Source organism: Physeter macrocephalus, chromosome 7 (genome assembly GCF_002837175.3).
Source record: "Physeter macrocephalus isolate SW-GA chromosome 7, ASM283717v5, whole genome shotgun sequence".
Taxonomy (NCBI): Eukaryota; Metazoa; Chordata; class Mammalia; order Artiodactyla; family Physeteridae; genus Physeter; species Physeter macrocephalus.
Window position 1 is genome coordinate 63,463,718 of NC_041220.1, and position 25,387 is coordinate 63,489,104.

A 25,387-nucleotide genomic window follows, 5' to 3' on the forward strand; every position below is an offset into this window, starting at 1 on the left:
AGATATGGGTATATATGTATATGTATAGCTGATTCACTTTGTTATAAAGCAGAAACTAACACACCATTGTAAAGCAATTATACTCCAATAAAGATGTTAAAAAAAAAAAAAAAAGAATACTTCTGTCCCTATTTCCTCCTGTGCCATACAGTGTTCTTTTCTGTGATTCCTAAAGTGGGCAATGTCAAACATTTCAAAAAAAGACAGTGGTGGAATAACTTCTGGTACTTTTTATTTATATACATCCCTATTAATTACAAATAGTTCTGAGGCTGTGAAATATCTTCATTCATAATGAAGTTTTCCCAGTATACATACTTTATGATATAATGATCACAAGCTTTGTAATCAGATATACCTGGCTTCAAATCCTGGCAGTGTCGCATCCTAGAAGTGTGATTTTACTTAAGATGCCTAACCTCTCTGAGCCTCAGTTTTCTCATCTGTAAAATGGGATAATAATACCTACTTTGCAGAGTTGTTGTGATTATATAATTAATATTAGTAAAAACACTGTATACAGTGCTTAGATATAAGTGCTCAACAAGTTGTACTTACTGCTATTACTACTACTATGATGATGATTATGATGATGATGCTGATTTCCCATTAAGAGAAGTTTTCTACACCTTTTAAAGCTTCCCACATTTTATTTTATATGTCACATATCAAATGGTTATAGTTCTTTTAAAATAGAGGTGAGAAAAAATCTGGAATTAATAAAGGAAAATCTGAATTGCTGATAATTTTAGAAAGAATGAGGGTAACAATATCTCATGCAGAGCACAAAGTAGATAAAGAAGAGAAGAATCTAGGATGTTTACTTTCAGTTAAAATTAGGATTAAATCCAATGAGACAAACTTGCTTAGTAGATTAAAAATCTAACATCAAATTGGAAAGAGCTTATAGATGGCACTGATCTTCACTCAGTGCATATTTATTGAGTACCCACTCAATAAACGGTAGATCCTGAGAAGATTAAGAACTCTTTAGTTGTTAACTCTGGGAACCACACAGTGGTACCAGATTTATATTCAGAATGAAGGTGAATTTGTATCATGTAGTCACAAATAATTACATTGGCTTAAATCACTTCCACAAGTTCTACTTTAAACGGACCTAATCAGGGTATTAGAACATGCCTTTTAGTAATAGTTCACACCTTTATAAAGCCTCAGGGTTTAAAAGCAGGCACACACTTTGACAAAATGTGTGTAATTCTAATTCTGTGTCTACTTCTACCATTCTCTCTGTGCCCCCATAAGTATAGGAATAAGAACACTTAAAGGTGAATATCATGTTAATCATGTCCAAACACTCCCTACTAGATCTGTTTTCTGCTTTAAGGACTGAGGAATCACAGAGACGTCAATAGGCAAGTTCAAGAAGTGAAAGCAGAGTGACATTTTGTGTTGGGTATTGCAAACTGTGGATCTCTGTGACACACTGTTGGCATCCTGCTAAGTAAGTGCATTCAAGGTGATTTGAAAGGCTGTGGCTGAGTTGGACAGCAGAGATTGATTGATGTGATAACAGAATTAGCAGGAAAACTGAGCATCTTAAAATATATCAATCAATAAATAAGGCCTTGCAGTAAGTATAGTGTGCTACTATTCCCCATGCTTCATTCCAAAAAACTGATGCTTAGGGTACTTTTCAAGCTTCACAGAAATATCAAAGGAAACCCCCTTAGCATTTAGAGTGAGTTTTCTGTTTTTCAAACTATTTGGGAAATGTATGTTTTTGAAACTTACCTTAGAAGTTACTGATGAGAATTAATTAATATTTTGGAAACATTTTGATTGTACCCTTTTTTGTACCCCGTAGCTTCCCAATGGCTGTAAAGGCACTTTCAGAAAAAGAATGATTTTACTATAAAGCCTGTTTTTACAGAAAATATGAAATGTTTGGGGGCAAACAGGTGACCAATCAAGTCACAGTAAATATAGTTATTTTTAGAGTTAAAGATAGGATATGGTGTTAAACCAGAATTTTGAACTTACCAAACAGATAAAGTAGAATATAACTCGTTTTGCTAATTATAACACTTGGGCCTAAGACATTTTCAGGATGGAATATGGCATGTTTACATGCTTAATTACATTTACAGGAAATCTAAGTGTAGATTGGTGAAATCACTTCTCACCCCAGAAAAAATTCCTATCGTTAAAAAATGACAGGAGACAAACTTAAAACTGGAAAGGTACAAGTTCTGATCAAATTCTGAAACTGACACAAATACATCTGGGGTTGGAATACAATCCTAAGCATACTGTGATAGGGAATGTGATAGAAGCATCTACCCTACATCCATTCTTTTATGCCTGAGGAATAGATTGTCAATTCTATGTGAGGTAGAAATAAACCCAGTTAAAAGTCATTCGAAGACTCCCTTGTGACTAAGGACCACACATCTCTAGTCCTTCACTTAGTATTCCTTCCAGCCGCCTGGACCTTGGACATGATATCAAGAGTTCTTTGAGGTAAGCCTGGATTCAAGGCATGTGCTTAGTTTGGTAGAATAGCTATAAAGAAGGGATCTGACCCCAAGGTGACTATGGAGCTGGCATCCCAGCCCTGGAACTGACTTTGTTACACAAAGTGCTATGGAGGATCACACTTCCATCATGTTTAGGCCATGTTTGGGTTTTCTTTTATATGTCACTGAATCTAGTCTTAATAGATATGACATTGACAATATTTAATTTTATTGTGTAGATTCCCCCTGCTCTCCTACTCCCTTTGGGAATGCAAATTAATTTCATGTTAATAAGAGAATGATAAAGTAAGATTCACTTTACCAAAATGTCCCACAGCAGCTTTCTCTGTAGTGCATCTACTTCAGAAAATGAGGAAAAAAATGTTTTGCAGTAACAATAAACACAGAATGAATCTATATGTAGAAATTTGGCATTCTTCCTGAATAGACTCCTGCCGTGAAAATGAAGTGACTGGAATGCCACAGCTGGATTTTCCAATGGTAGGTGGAGATCCTAAGGTCAGAGCTAAAAATAGGCGTAAAATCCAACACATGTCATCTGTTAAGGTCAGAAACAGAGAGGAGTTAACTTAAGCGATTGTTTTGACCTGTTTGTACCATTGGACAGTGATTTTTCCATTGATATAATTTAAATAAATTTATATTGTTGTGATTCCAAAAAGATACAGTAACAGCATCTCCACACATATGGGGGCACCATTCTACCAAGATTAATAAAATGTTTCTTTGAAAAGCAGCTGAATCCTTCACCAACCAGGAATTCCATAGTGATAGTTCAAAGAACTATATTCAGGCCAATTTATGATGCCAATTTTGAAGTTTCATTAAGTAACTGTTGCTCTTCTTAAAAAAAGACATTACCATTGAATGAATATTAGTTTCTGCGATTTCTTTTCCCCAATAGTTCTAATTCTAAAGTACACGTTTGCGTTTGTTTTCACTGACTACTTTAAGGGGTAGCATGTGGCATTTTTAAATGGAAAACTTCTTACTTTTTAAGTAAAAAAAAACAATGTTTTCATGCTTTGAGTTTGTGATCATTAGCAAACGAACAAAATAGAAAGGTCACTTCATTGTCCAATATATAGTAAATCCTGACCTTTATAACAATCTCCTATATGTCAGTTAGAACGTTTTTAGCTGCAAATAAAGAAAACTTTATTTAAAGTGTCTTAAACAATCAGGAAATATATTAATATGCACTACAAGAGGTCCAGAGTAGGGTGATTCCTGGGCTAATCAGTTCATCAATAGATCAGGTACACACTTCTTTCCATCTTTTCATATCCTGCTTTGTCTTCCAATTCACTTCTTTGATTATTTCAGAATGGCTGCACCAATTCCAGCATCAGAGCCAGGTACCACAAATTGTATCTTTTTTGCATGTCTTTCTTAAAAGTAGGCAAAAATCTTTCCTAGAAGCCCTCTGGTACATTTAACTAGGTGTTTCAGTGGCCTGAACTGAATCACAAGGCCATGTAAAAATCATTCAAAGATAAGAACTGAACTCACACATGTCTTATTCTTATCAGAAATCAACTTCTGTAACTGAAGCCAGCCTCCTCTGAAGTACATGTTTAGGAAAAGTGTGGGTTCATAAATACTACGGAGATCCTATTTAAAAAGATGAAGGGAGAAGGCCTTGAAATAAAAGAGGAGGGGGAAATGGAAGCTGCACAGGCAGCTCACATTGCTGAATCCTCCTTTATAAGTCCTCCTCTTCCCACATTCCCTAGTAACAGTCTTCCATTGGTCTCTTTTACTCTATCTTAGTTTGCATTCATGCATTTTATGTTTCATTTCTCTTATTGTAATCTGCTTGCCTACAGATCACTTCTGCATTCTTTTGGCCAGGTAATGGCCGTTGACATTCAGTCCTTCATTCCTATAGTAGTGGACTCATCATTGCTGCTTGCTCAGCCCCATTCCAACCGTTTCTTGAATAAATCACTGAAATGTCTGGGTGTGAGCAGGGTTGTCAGACAAAGTACAGTATTCTCTGTTCAATACAAATGTCAGATAAACAACAATTTTTTTAGTATAAGTATGTCCCAAATATTATCATGGGACCTACCAAATACTAAAAACTTCTTCCATGTTTATCTGAACTTCAAATTTAAATGAGAATCCTGCATTTTTAGTTGCTAAACCTGGCAAATCTAGGTGTGGAGCTTCTGTCTTTCTCCAGGCAGTTCATGTAGGTAAAACGATCTACACCCTCCTGCCTTCACTTCCCCACTCCACCCCTGGACACTCAGCTCTAGCAGTGGGCATTGACCCAGGCAGGGCCAAGTACTGTATTCCATTTCCTTGACTCTAATCATTGAATGGGCAGATGGCCTAACTCATGCCAATGAAACTCTGACCTAGGACCATTTTATTTGGAACTACTAGGGAAGAGAAGTTCTCTCTACTGAGCTTGAAACTGGCAGAATATAACAGTTAAGGTGCTTGGGGAAAGCTCGGGACAGTTGTTGGTCTAAAGTAATGCAAGAAGAGGAAAGTGAAGATTATTAGTGGAAAGAATAGTTCTGTTCCAGTGATGACTCCAAGCCTCTGAATTCAACCATTCTTTAAACCTTGATTTTTTTCTGTTTTGAGAGTCAATAAACAATATTACCAGCTGATTTTCTTCTCTTACTGCTTTCAAAAAAAATTCTTGCCAAAGACAGTTTGATGTTATTTCCTAACAACTGAAAATAAAAGAACCCTGATGAATAAACCCATCTACGTCCTTCCTGCTACCGTAATCGATTTTCCTTCCCACTCTTTAATAAACTATTCTTGGGCTGTACAGTCCCTTGAAAAGGATGATATATTCTGTTTATATTAAATATCTCCCAAATTAATTATTTTATTCTCTTTATATCATTTTAAATTTAAGGGCTTTTCTACTAGTGATCTACTTTTTAGTTTGTTTCTTCCATTGCTCTTATTCAGGTAAAATCATAGTTTAATTCTGGAAGATAGGACAGTTTTTAATTTTCAAATTTTACTTCTCTCTACATTTAATAGCATTCTAATGAACTTTTCTCCTCCTCTTGACTAAATTATATTCTTTCTTATTTATGGCTTTTGTAGTTCAGCTCTACTAAATCAGAGTAGAGGAAGTGGTCCCTATACCTAATTTACTAGATTACATCCTACTAATCTGACACTGCTAGAAGTTAAAGTTTTCTAAGTAAACTCAACTTCATAAAGTACAGATGGAATTCCATTTCATAGCTGCCAGTTTCAAAGCTCAAGTTACTTCTATCAGTTGCCTCCTATATGCTACTTTTTTAAGGGTAAAGGGATTTCTTTACCCAAATTTCCCCAGAAACTCTACTTTAGCATACTAAATTTTTCTCCAAGGGTATATGGAATGATTTAATAAAAATTTAAACAAGTCCTTAGAGCCAAACTATGAATATTAACATTAAGTATTTATTATTTCTGATAAATAATTAAAGAACAGGGCTACTTGACCTGGCACTGTTCTAAGCACTTGGGAGTACAGCAGTGGACAAATCAAATGTGGAGCTTGCCCGTATAGAACTTACGTTCCAGTGATAAGAATGATGAAGTAGTGTAAGAAGAATAAAACAGGATGAGGGGAATAAGAGTGACAAGGTGAAGTGTGCACAATTTTCAGTTAAGATGTTCAAAAGAAGGCAGAAAATGGACAGAGATCTTGTAAAGTAATGGAATGAGCCACGTGAATATCAAAGTTATATTTGTGTGAGATACATGTAAACTTTTTATACATATATGTAAATCTTTAATTTATAGGTATATTGTAGATCTTTTAGAATGAGGTTGTAGAGTATAACACAAAGAAAGTCAGAATAGATTCAGAGTGTGGTAGGCAGACTTTCTAAAATGGTCCCACAAAGATCCCCAGAACTTGTGAATTTGATGAGATATGATTATGTTATACATGCAGTTGACTGTAAGACAAAGGTATTATTCAGTTGGCCCTGATCTGACCTCCTGACCCATTAAAAGCAGAGAGATTTTGCTGAGAGAAAGGGGGAGGAGAGAAGTTCTGGAATGTGAACCATGAGAATGACATGACTTGCTGTTGCTGGTTTTGAAGACAGTCGCAGCCTGTGCAAGGACCAGAGAGAGGTCTTCAGTTGCTGACATTGAACCCTAGTCAGCAGGGAGATGGGGACCTCAGTCCTACAACAACAAGGACCTAAACTCTGCCAACAACCTGAATGAGCCTGGAAGTGGATTCCTTCTTTCCCAGAGCCTCCAGAGCAGAGTTCAAACTGTCTAGAACCTTGATTTTGGCCTTGTGATACCCTAAGCTTAGAACCCAGTCCAGTGACCTTGGTTTCTGATCTATAAGAACTTCGAGCTAATAAATGAGGGTTGTTTTAAGCCACTAAGTTCTTGGTGTTTGTTATAAGGCAAAAAAACAAATACAAAGAAAACAGAGGTCTAGGCCCAGCTTTGCTGTGATCCATCTGTATGATTTTGAGAAAGATGTCAAACTTATGTGCACATCAGTTTCCTTATCTATAAAATAAATAGGCAGTGCTAGAGGATCTTCTTCCTGACTAAATTTCCACAATTAATAATTGGGCCATAATTTCACTATTTTAGATTATTAAAGTTGCTTATTGTTGTTATGGTTTTTTTGATCATATATGATTGATCATATGTATAATTAATCTGTTGCTAAATCCTTGATCAAGGGTACAATTCACAATTTAAATATATTTGTACATGGAAAAAGGTACTACACTATAAGAGACCCTACATTATGATATAAAATATTTCATGACAATGTAGAAGTCTAGTAATTTATCACAATAAGAAAAAAAATCTTCTCATTCACCTTTAAAGAGGAACCAAGTGTCCATAAAGTCTGGAGGCACAAACAAATATACAGAACATTGTCAAGGACATCTTCAGTCTCTGCTCTGAAAGATAAAATATTATCTATGTTTCCAGATTTTATAGACAACCTATAAAAGGTTGAGTAAAGGTAACATTTAGATTATTTAGCTATTTACACATCCATAACACAGACCAGAATTTTATACTAAGTGATTAAAAATTCACTTTAGGCCTTTTTGTTGTGATGCAGCAAAATTTTACTATGCTACCTCCAATAAATTTTCTTTTAAAATTTAGTTATAAGAATATAAAGTTAAAAATGTGTATTATCAGAACATTAAATATTGAAGAAATAGTCTTTCAACATGTTTTTATCTAAAGTGCTATGTTCATTTGAATAATACTGATCAAATAGTTTTGGCCTATGTTTAGATGGAGGGTCACTTTTCATAATTATATCTTATGTAGTCAGTATATTTGAGCCATAATAATTACTGCATATTTAAGACAAATTTACAATAGAACCATATTTGTTACCAAATACTATGAACGGAATAGTACAACTCCTAACCTACAAAAGACATTACCCAAGTTAAATTTAATAACATACCATTTTTGGCATTCGAATAAGATTGTTGAGCCATTCCTAGAGTGAATTTCCACTAACGTCACTTATTTGCTAAAAATAAAACTATTCTTACTGTAAGGAATAAAATTTGCTAGAGAAAAGAAACTCTGTTATGTTTACATTTTTAAAAATATATGACCATAATACATCCTTCCAGATAGTATTGATCACGTGGAAGAAAAAAATTGGGGGTATTTTTCTATCTTCTATTTTTTTAACTTATGGAATATAGTTTTAATAGCTATTTAATGCTTTGAATTCTAACATTTCTGTCTGTTTTGACTGACTGATTTTTCTCATCCTTCTGGGTTGCAATTTCCTGTATCTTTGCATACTTGGTAATTTTGATCAGATGTCTGACATAGTGTATTTTACCTTCTTGGCTGCTGAATATCTTTGTATTCCTATAAATTTCATGAGCTTTGTTCTTGGATGTGGCTAAATTACTTAAAAACAGTTTGGTCCTTTCAGGTCCTGTTTTTAAGATGTATTAAGCAGGATCAGAGCAGTGCCCATCTAGAGCTACTCACCACTACTGAGGCAAGACCCCTCTGCATGCTCCATCCAGTGCTGGGTGAACCATGAGATGCTCCAGTCTGCCTCATGGGAACAAAAGCACTAAGCCCAGCCCTATGGAAGTGTGGGCACTGTTCCCCTAATCCTCTTGCGTGGTTTTTTTTCCAAGCTTTGCAGTTTCTTTACCTGTATGTGCTGATCATGACTCGACTAAATACTCGAGGGGAACCTCTTCAGATCTTCAGAGTTTTACTTCTGTGTAGCTCTCTCTTCCTCCAGACTCAGTCTGTGAACTCTGTCCACCTTCATCTCCCAGACTCTCAGCTCTGGCTTCTCAACTCTGTCTGTCAGGCTCAGCCGCGGTTCTCCTTCCCTGAGATTCAGACTAGAAATCCTCCAGGCAGTAAACTGGGGTAATGCTGAGTCTCACTGCATTTGTTTCTCATCTCTTGGGGATCACTGTCCTTCACTGCCAGATAGCCAGTGTCTTGCAAACTATTGTTTCATATATTTTGTTCCTTTCTGGTTGTTTAAAGCAGGAGGGTAAATCCAGTCTCTGTTATTCCACCTTGGCCAAGAGTAGAAGTTCACTTAATTTGGTTTTGCTAAGAACATATGATGGGGTTTAGAAACTTGGATTTATAGGCATGTTATTCTGTAACATGACTTAGAATTTTCTATAGCCATTGAGCTTTCCTTAGTTGACTTTCTATTACACATTTAATTGGACTTATGGAAGTTGGGTAGTAGTGAAATGTTCAGTGTAAACACCCTGATAACACTGTTTTAATACAAAAATCATACTTTTATGAGATATTAAATCTCCTGGAATATGTCCTTGCAGCACACAGTATCATATGAAGGGAGAGAAAGCTGAGCAGTATTCAGTAAATCTCAAAAAAAAATTCTATTCACCTTTCTCATAAAACGATATGAGTTTCTTTGTTCATTACAAGCTGGCTGAGCCAAGAGGCATTCACTGTAAATAAGTTTACAGAAAGAAACTGTCTTCCAAGGGTAGCACCCCTCCAAATCTGCTTATTACTTAACACAAACATGAAGCAAGTTCAAAAAATTAAAACCTTAGCAAACATAGGTATCGCCTTACAGTCCAAAGAACATGATGTTTGACATAGTCATTGAAAATGTTTTGCAGGCTTCCCTGGTGGCACAGTGGTTAAGAATCTGCCTGTCAATGCAGGGGGCCCGGGTTCGAGCCCTGGTCCAGGAAGATCCCACATGCCACGGAGCAACTAAGCCCATGCGCCACTACTACTGAGCCTGCACTCTAGAGCCCGTGAGCCACAACTACTGAGCCCACGTGCCTAGAGCCTGTGCTCTGCAACAAGAGAAGCCATGACAATGAGAAGCCCGCACACCGCAACGAAGATCCGCAACTAGAGAAAGCCACACGCAGCAACAAAGACCCAATGCAGCCAAAAAATAAGTAATAAATAAATAAATAAATTTATATTTTAAAAAAAGAATGAAAAAAGAAAATGTTTTGCACTGAGTTTTTTAGAGATTTACAAACTAGGTTTTAAAAAAAACACATTTAGATGATAGAAAATTGGGGGTGAACTTTAGGAAGTCATGTTACAGAAGTGAAGGCAAGAAATAAATTCTGTAAATCAGGTTCATTGTGGGCCATCCCTTACAATCAACAACAAGGGCCACAACAAGCAGGATGAAACCACTCACTCAAAAAAGGAATCATCTTGTGATAAGTGAAAAAAAAGGGAAACAAGGACGATTCACTGGTGTACTAGGTCTGATTGTTATCTAAATTCATCTTTCCAGATTTTAAACATCTTTTTGCAATTTGAGTGCAAGAAATCTAAACATTTATATGTACAACTCAAAGTGAGGAATGACATATTTGATAGATTAACATAGATGGAGTGAAACCATTAACCACTGAAGTGTCATCAAAGTCAATAAATGCTGAATTTCTTCAAATATCATATGGGAAATCCAGACTACAGGCAGCAATTCAATTCTTAAGTGAGTGTGTATGGATTTCATCTCGACTTATTCAGTACTTTTAAAGATCTAATAGATTGGTAATATAAGGAGAATTCTCACAAATGAAAATGTTAGAGTTACTAGAAAAGGCTCATTACCTCCTTTCCTCATGCTCCCCCTTCTCTACCTTCCCCCCCTCTTTCTTTCAGTTCCTTGCTCCCTTCATTCCCTTGTTGCTTTATTTCTTTCCATCTCTTCCTTAATTCCTTCCATCCATCTATTTCCAAACATTTCTTGAGCACTTTTTCAGCATAGAATTCGATCTGGTTTCTAGGAATAAAGCCCAGTTCCTATCGCTGAGGTGGTTACAGCTTAATAGGAAAGAAATATAAACAGATATTTTCATACAAGGTAAGTATGTAACTGAAGAAGAACCGGCTTCCTACCTGGAAGAGTCTGGGAGCATTTCAACAGAGGAGGTGACAGCTGCACTGGATTTTGAAAGACACTCAGAAGTTAGACACGTGGAGAAATAGAGAGGGCCATTCTAGGCAAGGACATAGTATGTGCAGAAGACCTGAACAGTACTGATATCCTGGGAGAACAGACTTTAAAGAAGATGGAGTAAAACGTAAAGTCAAGATGTGTGCTGACAGATGTGGTCACTAAGGGAGACTGAAGCAAGATCATGAAGAATCTTACATATTTTACAGACAGGCTTGGAGCCAGTTTTCTGGGGGCCTGAATGATCTCTGTATCATGCCTGTTATCCTGGCATAAATACTAGTAATCTTTTCTCTCCACTTTCAAATGTGGCCCAGTTTGAACAAATTAAGTGGTTGCCCTACTTAGAGGTCTCTCAGTATAGACTGTGATTTCTAGGAGAGCTGAATCTACATAATTCTCTTGTTATGTGTGCACTTAGGTTCAATGATAACAGTGAGACTGCAAGAACAGGCCTCCCATGTTCTCGTTGCAGTGATGTGCTTTCCTAGTTGTGGATGCAGGTGTGTGAATCTGGTGATTTGTCAGTCGACATCCATTCATTCTAACTTCCTTGTGTCCTGTACTGCTGCAGAAGCTGAAACTGTGAGCCCCAATGTGCTTGCAGCTAGGCTCCCAGGTGAGCATGGGGTTAAGCCAATTAGAAGCACTCAGGTGAGATTTGAACTCAGAAGTGGCAAATGTGGTTGGAGACACACTGTGGGGACCGGGGTTTTTTATATTAACATCCTAGGTCGGGTAGCCAGCTGCGTGGATGCTGAGAGGAAAGTGCGGTAGCAGTAGTGCCAGTTTGTTATCCTCAGAGAGCATCTTCGGTGGCAAGTTCTTGGAGTCAACAGGTCCAGCAGTGGCAGCTTGCCTCTCTTCCCCCTCACAGCAATAGCAGCTGCCTGGGTGGGCCAATCAGCTGCATCGTTCTGGGAACTAGTACTGGAGCCCAAGACTAAGGGCCACTCCTCCAATACTTCCAACAATTTAAATGTGCAATTAATTCTTTATACTAAATCCTTTCATGCTTAAAATAGCTGGTGTGGTTTCAATTTCCTGTAACTGAATCTTGACACATATATAGTATGTTATTTAGCAAAACTGGGCCTCAAATCCACAGCCATGTAATAAGAGGGTTGAGCTATTCAGTGACCTGCAAGATCCCTCCTACCTCTAGAATTCTGCTTCTGTGATTCTACACTTTTGTGGAGTTTGACGAATACCTCTATTTTTCTCTCCCGTATCCCTCAGAAACTGCTTCCAATATGGCCTCTAGCTTACATTTCCATATACAGTAAGTTCCCTACATACGAACCTTCAAGTTGTGAACTTTCAAAGATGTGAACGTGCCCCTGTATGCCAGCTGTTGTACTGTACTACTGTACTTTTCAAGGTACTGTACTGTAAGATTAAAAATGTTTTATTTTTTGTGTTTTTTTAAATGTATTATTTGTGTGAAAAGTATTATAAACCTATTAGGTACAGTACTATATAGCCGATTGTGTTAGTTGGCTACCTAGGCTAACTCTGTTGGACTTATGAACAAATTGGACTTACGAATGCACTCTTGGAATGGAACTCGTTTGTATGTAGGGGACTTACTATAACTGTTCCAATAGTATCACTATTATTACATTTTTAGTATTCAGAAAATGCACCAAAAGCCAGAGGATGTGTTCAAGACAGGGATGAGAGAGGACTCATTCATTTAACAAACATCTAGTGAGCACCTATTATGTGACAGGTGTTCTTAAGTAATATTTTATAAACGCCTTGACCTAGTCCAGGCATTTGTTTACACAAAACATTCCTGGAAGTACATTTTCTCTTTGTGTGGTTTGCAATGCAATAATAAAGTTCACTCCCCAACCTGTAGATTAGCCCTCCTTACCCCTTTCCACTCCAGCCTACAGTCACTACAGCTGCTTCTTTACAGAAGCTGACCTGAGTCAAATCAGGATTTCTTTTCCTTTGTCTGTAACCACTGTCTCCACTTCTAGCACATTTTGCTTTCTCCAGTTGAGTCAATCGTCCCACATTCTCTTCACTAATGCAGTCTTCCAACTCGACATTTCATTCCTCTCTACTCTTAGTTTTCCATATGTCTCTTTAGGTGGTCCTTTGCTGGATCCTGTCCTTGTCTCCAATTGGCTGAGAATCACCCAAGCAAGCCTCTTTTCTTTTTATACATGTTTCCTTGGATAGATCATTCAGTCATAGAGTTTTAATACATTTTAAACCCTTGAGCTACATATCCTGAGTTATAGGACATTTCTACATTGCTGGTCCAATGGCTTCTCATTATTATTATTCTCAAAACATTAACTTATCTCAACATAGTACATCCTTCAACAATCTTCTTGTACTTCCTTTCCAGGCAATCAAAACCCTGAAGTCATTTTTACTTTGCCTGCCCCATCAAGCCATCGCCAAATTCTGATAATACTTGCTACACAATATTCTTAGATTTGCCATTTCTATCTGCACTGTTGCATCCAATGTCATATTCCACGTTCTATATATTGGACTGTGTCTTCTCTTTTGCTGTTTCCTGTCCACACCCATCCTATGTTCAGTCACTTAAATTATCTTCTTTAAATGTTACTCCAAGAGCATTTGGTAGTGCAAATTTCCTTTCCTCATTAAATCTAAACCTTTTATCATTGGCCAAACATTTCACTACCTAAAGTACGCATCTTTTTGTATCCTAGTTTTATTTTTTTCTCCATAAGAGTTAACCTAATTATTGGTCATTACACAGTCTACTCATTTTTGCCATTTTTCTTATATCATCAGCCTAGAATGTTGTCTACCTGAATAAAAGAATATCTCAAAAAATCCTTAAAGGAATTGATCAAAGCCTTCCCTGTTCGAGGATCATCTCCTCTGACTCCAATCAATATATTTAGCAATTCCAGATAACTTTCCACTAACATTTGTCAAGCCAAAAATTCAAAAAAGAAAAAAAATTGTTCAAGGGTAAATTCATGTGCTATATTTTTCCTCTTGCTTGATAAAAGTCAGAATAAGTTCTAGGTAAAGCAAAGACTGGTCACAGGTAATAAAACTCACCATAGCACATAACTTTATATAACAACAAGGCTGAAAGCTAGGTATATACTACATAGTGTTCGTTAATAATAACTGTTGTACTCATATAAGAAGCATATGATATATGAGTTAGTGCACCTTTATCCAATTTGCTTTGGAATGCTTCACTATATTGATTCCATCATAATGTAGACAGAGGGACATAAATAAATGTTCTTGAATGCAGAATACTTTTGTGAGTAAAAAAAAAATCTGATAATTAACAATTGCATCCATTTTTAAAAAATGGGGTAATGTGATAAAAGTAGTCCAATGAGCCTGAAACACATTAAGAGATCAATAAATGTTCATTAAACAAATAAAGGAGTCAACAAATAAACAGGTAAGTGATTTGAGTTTAGAGAAAATGAGGATTTAAATGGATCATAATTATCAATGCACAAAAAGTGGAAGAATGGAAAAGGAAAGCATAACAACTAATTGTTGCTGAATTTTCTAGTGGTACTAGAAGTGATAATATCAAAGAAAAACTGGAGACAAGTCATACATCTGAGAGTAGGTGTATAATTAAATAAATTATATCTCATCATAATACATACAAAGGCACACACTATAACACTGTATGGAATTATATTATAGTTCATGTATATGTATACACTTATTTACATATATATACATATAAAATACAGTCAATCCCCAATATTTGTTGATTTTGTATTTGTGAATTTGCTTACTCACTAAAATTTATTTGTAACCCCCAAGTCAATACTCACAGTGCTTTCTCAGTCATCTGCAGACATGCACAGAGTGGCAAAAAAAATCAATAAAGCAAGAAAATAAAATAAAAAAGAATAATGATTTATAAGGGAGAAATAAACATGTCATTATTTCTACATGACATGATTGTTTTTATAAAAATCCAAAAGAATCTACAGAATTTATAAATGAATTAAGCAAGTCACTGAATACAAAGCCAAAATAGAAAAATGTTACTTGAATTTTATATATTAACAGCAAACAAAAACAAATGAAATTTATCAACAATTAGGAAAAAAATCCCATTTAAAAGAGTATAAAAACTCAAATTCTTAGGAAAAAAATCTAACAAAGATGCGGTAGACCTCTACACTGAAACTATAAACATTAATACTTAAAGACGTTGAGCCACAGAGTTGGAGAAAATATTTGCAAAACATATCTAACAAAGTATTCATATCCAGAATATAAAAGTACACCTACAAAACAATAAGAACAAGACAGCATCCAATTTTAAAATGTGTCCTTAAATGTGCACTTCACAAGTATAACAATCTAATAGCCTATGGATATATACAAATGTTCTCAACATTGTTAGACATCAGGAAAAACAAATTAAAGTCAGGCAAAACATACCTACTATAATCGCTAAAACTGGAAAATAAAACTTGACAATATCAAGCATTGGGTAAGATATGGATCAACTGGAACTCTCATAGACTGCAGGTGGGAATATACGTTGGTATACTATCTTGTAAACCACTTAGCATTATCTAAGAGTTGAATATATGCATATCCTATGACAGCAATTCTACTATGCAAACACTAAGCAGCAATGAGCACATATGTACACCCACCACAATACACGAACAAGAATATACATAGCTATTTATAATAGCTAAAACTGAAAAACTAGATAGGATGAATAAATCATGCTAAATTGTACAAGGGAATAGTATAAAGCAATTAAAAAGAACGAACTGAAAAGGGAACCCTCCTACACTGTTGGGGGAATGTAAATTGGTACAGCCACTATGGAAAAAAGAATGAAGGTTTCTTAAAAAACTAAAAATAGAGTTGCCATATGATCTAGCAATCAATCTGACTTCTGGGTATATATCTGGAGAAAACTATAATTCAAAAAGATACATGCACCCCAATGTTCACAGCAGCACTACTTACAATAGCCATGACATGGAAGCAACCTAAACGCCCATCGACAGATGAATAAAGAAGATGTGGTACTTATATACAATGGAATATTACTCAGCCATAAAAAAGAATGAAATAATGCCATTTGTAGCAACACAGATGGACCTAGAGATTATCATACTAAATGAAATAAGTCAGAGAAAGACAAATATCATATGATATCATTTATATGTAGAATCTAAAATATGATACAAATGAACTTATTTACAAAACAGAAACAGACTCACAAACATAGGAAACAAATTTATGGTTACCAAAGGGGAAAGGGGGGGAATGATAAATTAGGAGTTTGGGATTAACAGATAGTTACAAACTACTATATATATGAAACAGATAAATAGCAAGGTCCTACTGTATAGCACAGGGAACTAAATTCAATATCTGGTAATAAACAATAATGGAAAAGAATGTATATACATACATATACGTATATATGTATATATATATACATATATACGTATATGTATGTATATACATATATACGTATATGTATACATATACATATATATATAGAGAGAGAACATTTACTTATATATAAAAAACGGAATCACTTTGCTGTATAACAGAAACACAACATTGTAAATCAACTAGACTTCAAAACAAACAAACAAATGAACAAACAAACAAAGGGGTAAGAAGGATCTTTTGCAGGTGATGGGTATGTTCACTATCTTGATTGTAGTGGTGGTTTCATGAGTGTATTCATACGTCTAAATTTATAAAATTGAACACTTTAAATGTAAAATGTGTTCAGCAACTTATCAATTATATCTGAATAAAACTGCTTTATAAATGGAAAAAAAAGAACAAACTGCTACTGCACACAGCAACATGGACTAACCTCACAGATATAATGTTAAGTTAAAGAAACCAGATAAGGAAGAACAAATGCTGTATGATTCAATTTATATTATATATATTAATTTCACAAAAGGCCAAAACTATACTATGTTGATAGAATTCAGAATGGTGATTACCTTTGGTGGGTTACTGACTAGGAGATGGTACAAGGTAAGCTTTGGGGATGCTGGAATTATTCTATAACTTGATATGCATGATGATTACATTTGTAAAAATTCATTGAGCTGAAAACTTAAGACTTATGAACTTTACTGCATATATACTATAGACTGAGAAAAAATTACAAAAAAAGACCAAAAAGATTTAAATATAAATTGAGTCTCTCATATACCAATACCTGTTTGACACATGAGTATGGAAATATGAAACTTTGGAAAACATCATGAAGGATGTAATATAGAAATCTAAATTGATGCAAAATAATTTATGTAAGAGTGGCAAAAGGTCCCCCACAAAGACTGACTTCTCTCCTCCCCAAAAAAGTGACTTGATAACAAAAATACTTTAAATCAAGCCACAAAATTTACTTCCTAGGGGGTAGAATGTCAGGTTAATGTAAGCCCAGCTAGAGTATAGAGGACATTTGCCAGATTTTTGCCAAAGAATGCCTATGAGATCATTCTTCAAAAGCCCTTGCCTTCATACTCCTGACATGATATAAACTACTTTGATATTTATGTATGCTGAATACTCCTTTAGTATACTTTATAGGTCTTTAAATAAAACCATCTGTCATTCTAGCTAACCTTAAGAAAAAAAAAGAAACACGATTGTTCTACAGCATGCTTGTGTACGTAAGAATCACCTAATTCTTAGGGTCTCTACCCAGACATTTTACTGCACTAAGTCTACAGTGGCCCTAGAATCCACATGTCAAGAAGTACTTCGGCAGATCCTGAATCAGGTGGTTTGGGTGCACATTTATGGTACACTGCTCTATATACTACAGTATGAACTAATCATTTTCTGTTGATCTGCTTATATTAAAAATGTAATGGCTTTTCTCTATGTGATCATAATTAGCTTGGATGCTAGAACCTAATACAATAAACAATAAACTACATATGTTCTGCTATTTCAAAAACTTATAAATGTTTTATCTGCTATTTAGATTTCATTTTTCTTAGTCCTATCAGTGTAACAATATTAACCTATGAAATAGTCCAAGAAGTAAAGTAACTAAAGTAAAGCCTTTCCATGTTAGTTAAGAATTATTATATGCATAAAATGATTTCTCACCATGTAAAATATTAATTTTTTTATTAATAAGAGAGGTACCTCAGACTTGGACTGGAGCCACCTAAGTCTGCTAACATATACACTCAGGCTTAATTGAGTTTAACAATTTTAAAAGCCAATGTGTATTATTAAAATACGGGGGAGGGGGCTTCCCTGGTGGTGCAGTGGTTGAGAGTCCGCCGGCCAATGCAGGGGACACGGGTTCGTGCCCTGGTCCGGAAAGATCCCACATGCAGCGGAGCGGCTGGGCCCGTGAGCCATGGCCGCTGAGCCTGCGCGTCCGGAGCCTGTGCTCCGCAACGGAAGAGGCCACAGCAGTGAGAGGCCCGCACACCGCAAAAAAAAAAAAAAAAAAAAAAATACAGGGGAGAGATTATAAAGTGAATTTACCTAGGCTGAATGAAAGGCAGAGAGGTGCGAGGCCTTCCAAAACAAAGAAACAAAAAAAAGAGAGAAAAGAAAATAGGGAAAAAAATCTAAGAAAGACTGAAGAGACCAGAGAGGAATAAATAACCTGAATTTTAAAACTGGCTACTGATTAGATGAAAATCAGAACATTCAGGTTGTTGTAACTGAAAGAGCAAGACTTCCTAAAAACCCATGCAGAGGACTAGGAAGTAGAAAATATAACATTCAACAAAATTAATTTTTACTACTGGAAAAATAATTTCTTAAATAAGCAACAAAACAAAACAAAGCAAAAAACCAAAACAGTGCAAAAGGTTAATATAGCTGCTTATATTATCAGCCTTGGGAAGTGCCCTTGATTTTTTTGCTTCTGTAACAATATAAAATGGAGATGCTACCCATGAGACTTAACCTAGATCTCGAGGTATTACCATGCAAATAATGAATTAAGATTAGTGAATTGTTTTGAGTTTCTCAAAATATAGTATACAGTTATCCAGATTATTATGCTTTGATTTATACTAATTAAATTATATGAGTTAACATTTTACTAACATTTATTATCATGAGCATGAAAAATTAAGCAAATGCCACAGTGGAAATATATTACAGAGAAAAGGCCATGTTGAAAAAATATATGTAATTGCTCAATCTTTCACTGGAAGAACACAGTTATTTCCCCTCCTCCTTCCAGATATTGGGCACCATTTGAATTTGAAGGTGCTAGAAATACTAAGACCTTGTTTGGTTTAATAATAACATTATTGAGGATATGCCAGCAATTCTGATGAGATCTACCTACCAAGCACTTAAAATGCTAACTGAATGACTAAACTCTATTAGTAATTATATCAATCTGAATGCACATTACTACTTTAATATGACAAAAACATTATCAATGAATTATCATGAAGGGTAAAATTAAATAGTCTTATCTTCAAGAAGCTGGCAAAATTAGTAAACTACACTGAATGATTAAGTATTACATCGTTAGGATTATTTTGTATATAATTAATGAACACTTTTTATTACAGAACTGTAGGAAGAATTATTCTAAGGGAGGAGGACAGAAAGACTGAGCAAATCATTATTCCAATTTCCAACGTGGAAAAGGCAATTGTGGCTTGCTGATCTCACAAGGTTACTGACTTTGGATGGGACAGTTCTAATTTTTCCAATCCTTTTTTAATTCGCGTAAGGCCACACAGTTATGGAATCACTCTGACTGCCTAGATGGCATTTGCTTTTACTTATCCCTGTATAGTTCATGTGTGTGTTACAATCTTAGGTCAACGCCTTTTACACAATAAATAGATTATTTTTTCCCTTGAATTTCCTACTTTCTGGCAGTGACCAATATTGCAATCATGATGAAGTTTAAATCAAGCAATGTTGCAGTAAGCTGAAAGGAATATAGACCCTTGACTTGAAAGATCATGTTCTCATAAGATTCTACAGGAGCTAACAATTGTCAAATAGAAATTTCTTTTTAGAGAATTCTGTTTTCCAAATTTTTGACTGTGTGACATAGCAAAACAGCTTGTACAAACACACTTACTTGCTTACATTTCTACATGTAAGTAAAAAGATCTTCTGTTAGAGACTGAGCAACAAATGTTATTTGTTAAAATTTATAGTTTTACACAAATCAACATACATTACCAAAGAGAAGAATGAATGCCAGTGTTTTTCTGTATGATGGAAATTCACACACACACACACACACACACACACACACACACACAAAACAGATGAAAGGACACTACAAAATATTTTGCTTATTGGCACCACGTAGACTACACACACACACACACACACACACACACACACATACACACAAAACAGATTAAAAGACACTACAAAATATTTTGCTTATTAGCACCACGTAGACTTTCACACTTAAGATATTTTCTTCTGTCATTTTTTTTTTTTTTTTTTTTTTTTTTTGCGTTACGCGGGCCTCTCACTGCTGTAGCCTCTCCCGCTGTGGAGCACAGGCTCCGGACGCACAGGCTCAGCGGCCATGGCTCACGGGCCCAGCCGCTCTGTGGCATGTGGGATCCTCCCAGACCGGGGCACGAACCCCTGTCCCCTGCATCGGCAGGCAGACTCTCAACCACTGCGCCACCAGGGAAGCCCTCTTCTGTCATTTTTAATATTAATATTTAAGATTGTATAATAAAATTTTGCCAATTGAACTATTCTTTTAAAATATACTTTAAATACAAATACTAATAAATATCTCTATTTTGCCTCTTTGGTATGAAACAGCATATACTACATTTACTGCAGTAAAACATTTTTCTTTAAGATCCTCTTTTATTTTTTCTTATTTAACATACATCTCATTAACAACAAAATTAATACTTACTATATCCTAGGCACCATTATAAGCGCTTTAATATATTAATTTAATTAATCCAAAGACAATGGGAAAACTGTAGAATCAATCACAGAGGAAAAAAACACGTTATTTTCAAGGAAACAACAATATGACTGGCAATTTGACTTCTCAACAGAAATGATGAAAAGCATAAGGCAGTGGAATCATATTTTTAAAGTGCTCAAATAGTCCACTAAAATAACCTTCAAAAATAAGGTAAAATAAACATATTTTCATATAAGCAGAACGAAAATAGACAAACAAATAACCAAAACCTTTGTTAGCAGACCCACAGGAAAAGTTATACTAAAGGTAGTTCTTCAAAACAAAACTTATATCTGATGAAAACTTGTATAGAAAGGAATGAAGAGCACCAGGAAAAATAGAAAAATGAAAATGAATCTTTACCATTTTTTGGGAATTGAAAAATATTTGTAAGATTAAAACACATCACAATAACAATTCAAATGTTGGTAGGGAACGGTAAATGGGATTAATTGGTCTAATATTCTAGTATTTCCCTAGGAAGCATCAAAAATTATATTAAACTATAATAAGTAAGGTATGAATAATTTGTATAATTTTGGGGTAAACACTAAAAATATAAAAGAATATTTATGTAAACAGCTAATCAAATGTGGAAATGGAATAATAAATACTTGAGCCATTCAAAAGAAAGCAAGAAAATGGAGAAAGAGGAAGACAAATTGGGACAAGACAAATAGGAAAAGAGTAAGATGGTAGATATAATCCCAGATATATCATTACTATTGCTGTGGCTGAATTGTGTCCCCTCAAAAGATGTGTTTAAGTCCTAAGCCTTGGTACCTATGAGCATAGCCTTACTTGAAAGTATAGATCTTCCGTTACTTACAATGAGGTTATGTCCTGATAAACCCATCCTAAGTTGAAAATATCATTAAGTCAAAAAGGAAACTAACACAATATTGTAAATCAACTATGCTTCAATTTAAAAAAATGCATTTAATAACACCTAACCTACTGAACATTATAGCTTAGCCTACAGTTGGGCAAAATCATCTAACACAGAACCTATTTTATAATAAAGTGTTAAATATCTTATGTAATTTATTGAATATTGTACTGAAAGTGAAAAACAGGATGGTTGTACGGTTACAGGATGGTTGTAAATGTCATCGGTTGTTTACTCTTGTGATCGTGTGGCTGACTGGGAGCTGCCCAGCTTCACAAGAGAGTAATGTATGCATATCACTAGGCTGCAAAAAGAGCAAAATTCAAAATTCAAAGTACAGTTTCTACTGAATGCATATCACTTTCACACCACTGTAAAATTGAAAATCTTAAGTCAAACCATGGTTAAGTTGGGGACCATCTGTAACATCACTGCAAATGTAATCAAGTTAAGATGAGGTCATACTGAATTAGGGTGCACCCTAATTCATTGACTGGTGTCCTTATAAGAAGAGGGAAATTTGGACACAGACACACTGGGAGAACATCATGTGAAGACAGAAGCAGAGATTGGAATGATGTGTCTACATGCGAAAGAATGCTAGGGATTGCCTGCAACACCAGAAACTGGAAGAGAGGAATAAAACAGATTTTCCCTCAGAACCTCCAGAAGGAACCAATCCTACTGACACCTGGATTTCAGACATCCAGTCTATAGATTGAGGAAGAATAAATTTCTGTGTGTAGACCTTCAGATGGTGATACTATGTTATGGCAGCTCTAGGAAACGAATTACATTAAGTGAAAATTAAATATATATTTGAATTTAAAAATAAAGATTGTCATGCACCAAATTAAAAAACACAGTAATATCCTGCTTATGAGACAGATCTTAAATACCAAGATGCGGAAAGATTAAAAATGAAAGTTTGGAAAATGGTGTACTAAGCAAACACTAAAGAAAATAAAGCAGATGTACCTATACTAATACCAGATAAGCTAGACTTTAAAGCAAGGAACATTATTAAAATAAAGAAAACATTTATAAGATTTTTAAAACTCAATCCACTAAGTAGATATAGCAATTTTAAATTCACATGCAACTAATTGTATAGCTTTACAATATATAAAGCAAAAACTGACTGAACTAAAATGAGAAAAAATACCTTTAATCATGGTGGGTAGTTTTAAACAACCAACACTAACTAAAGAACAAACAGATTTAGAAAAACAGTACATTTCTAGATGATATGAACAAGACAGTCAACAAACATGACTGGCAACAAACAGCTCTGTATCCAACAATGACAGAATTCACATTCTTTTCTAAGTCATCATGGAACATCTGTCTATTGTTGGACCATAACATTTTATGCTGGGCCATAAAACAAGTCTAAACAAATTTCAGAAAATTGAATTCAGTGTTTTTCCACTCTAATGGAATTGAGCAAGAAATCAAAAGCAAAAACAATTAGAAAATCTTCAAACATGTAAATAAAGGAATAAACTCATAAACCATGTGTTAAAGAAGACATCACAGTGGAAATCAGAAAATATTTTAACTGAATAATAGCATATTAGAACTTCTGTGATGGACATAAGGCTGTACTTAGAGGGAAAATTTATAGCCTTGCATGCCTTAATTAGGAAAAGAAGAAAGGGTGAATATCAGCTTCCTATAATTCATCTCAAAAAGTTAGAAAAGGAAAAAAAAAAGTCATTAAACTAGATGAAATAATAAAGAGAAAAGTGGAAATAAAATAGAAACAAATATAAATTTTAAAAATCAACACAGCTACAAATTAAATCTGTGGAAAGATGATGTAATATTGGAAGACTTCTACAAAGATCAGAGAGAGACAAGTACAAATTACAAATATAAGAAATGAAAAAGGGAATATCATTACAGATCCTTTAAAAACTTTATACAACTTTATGCCAATAAATTTTAAAATTTATAAGAAATAAATAAGTTCCTTGAAAAACACACATTAATGATGCAAGAAGAAAGTGAAAGTACAAATTGTACTACACTTATTAAGGAAATTAAATTTGTAATTAAAAACCATCCAGAAACTCAAAGGACTCCATGGACAAACTATGAGAATTAATAACTGAATTTAGCAAGGAAGATGGATACAAAGTCATTATTAAAAGTATGTTTCTATATTCTAGAAACACACAAAATTTTATTTAAAGATAGAATTCATAACAGCATCAAAAAACATCAAATAACTAAGACTATATCTAATAGAAGATATGCAATACTTACACAATGAAAAGAATAAAATGTTACTGAGAGAAAATAAGAAAAACCTAATTAAGTAAAAGGATAAGCCATTCATAGTTTGGAATACTCATTATTATAAAGCTATCAATTGTCCCCCAAATTGATTTATAGATTTAGCACAATCCCAATTGAAACCTCAATAAGTTTTTTTTGTGTGTGTGGATGCTAGAAGGGAAATTTTTTAAAAAATTACATGGAAGGGCTTCCCTGGTGGCGCAGTGGTTGGGAGTCCGCCTGCCGATGCAGGGGACGCGGGTTCGTGCCCCGGTCCGGGAGGATCCCACATGCCGCAGAGCAGCTGGGCCTGTGAGCCATGGCCGCTGAGCCTGTGTGTCCGGAGCCTGTGCTCTGCAATGGGAGAGACCACAGCAGTGAGAGGCCCGCGTACCACAAAAAAAAAAAAAAAAAAAAATTACATGGAAATTCAAAGGGCCAAAGGCAGCCATGGTGAACGTTAAAAGTAGCACAGATTTGAACAACTTACATCCTCATATATCTAAATCTATTAGAAAGCTAAAATATCTCAAGAAAGTGAAAAGTAAGCCACAGTGTGAGAAAAGGTACCTATATACATACACACACACACACAATTATATATATTAAAAAGTACTCAAACGTGCATGAAGAATTTCTCTTCTATGAATAAATAACAAAATAATAAAAGCAGAAAAAGGGATGAGACTGAAACAGGCAATTACGTAAAGTGGATAACCAAAAGGTCAATAAACATATGATAAGATGCTCAATCCTACTAGTTATCAAGAAAATGCTAATAAAAACCAGAATGAGATATCACTACACATCTCAAGACTGGCTAAAATAATAATAACAACAACAATAAGACAAAGTGTTGATGAGGATGTGGAACAACTAGACTTTTCTATACACTTTCTGTTAACAGCATATACTGATAAAGCTACTCTGAAAACTGGAAATATCTACTAAAGCTGAATATATGACAGAGAAATTTCACTCCTAGGTGTAAACCTACCAGAACTGTATACGTATGTGCAACAAATAATATGTACAAGAATGTTCATAGCAGCCCTGATTGTAACACCCAAAAATGCAAACAACCCAGTCCATTAACAATAAAATGGATAAAGAAACTGTGGTGCAGAGGGAGACCTTCAAGATGGCGGAGGAGTATGATGTGGAGATCACCTTCCTCCCCACAAATACATCAGAAATACATCTACATGTGGAACAACTCCTACAGAACACCTACTGAACGCTGGCAGAAGACCTCAGACCTCCCAAAAGGCAAGAAACTCCCCACGTACCTGGGTAGGGCAAAAGAAAAAAGAATAAACAGAGACAAA

General features: G+C 35.0%; 1 protein-coding gene across 4 annotated transcripts in view; it reads right to left on the minus strand.

The window, feature by feature from the left end:
• The window catches only part of ADAMTS3 (ADAM metallopeptidase with thrombospondin type 1 motif 3), a 291,950-nt gene that overhangs the window by 72,745 nt on the left and 193,818 nt on the right, over positions 1–25,387 (minus strand). Inside the window, exon 1 of one of the 4 annotated variants that reach the window (XM_028491897.1) lies at positions 7,330–7,405. The exons of the other annotated variants lie outside the window; for them this stretch is intronic. Coding sequence (XP_028347698.1) covers positions 7,330–7,354 — 25 coding nt within the window. The 5' untranslated portion in view covers positions 7,355–7,405. Of the gene's footprint in view, positions 1–7,329; positions 7,406–25,387 lie in introns of those variants that run through there. 4 annotated transcript variants of the gene reach the window in all.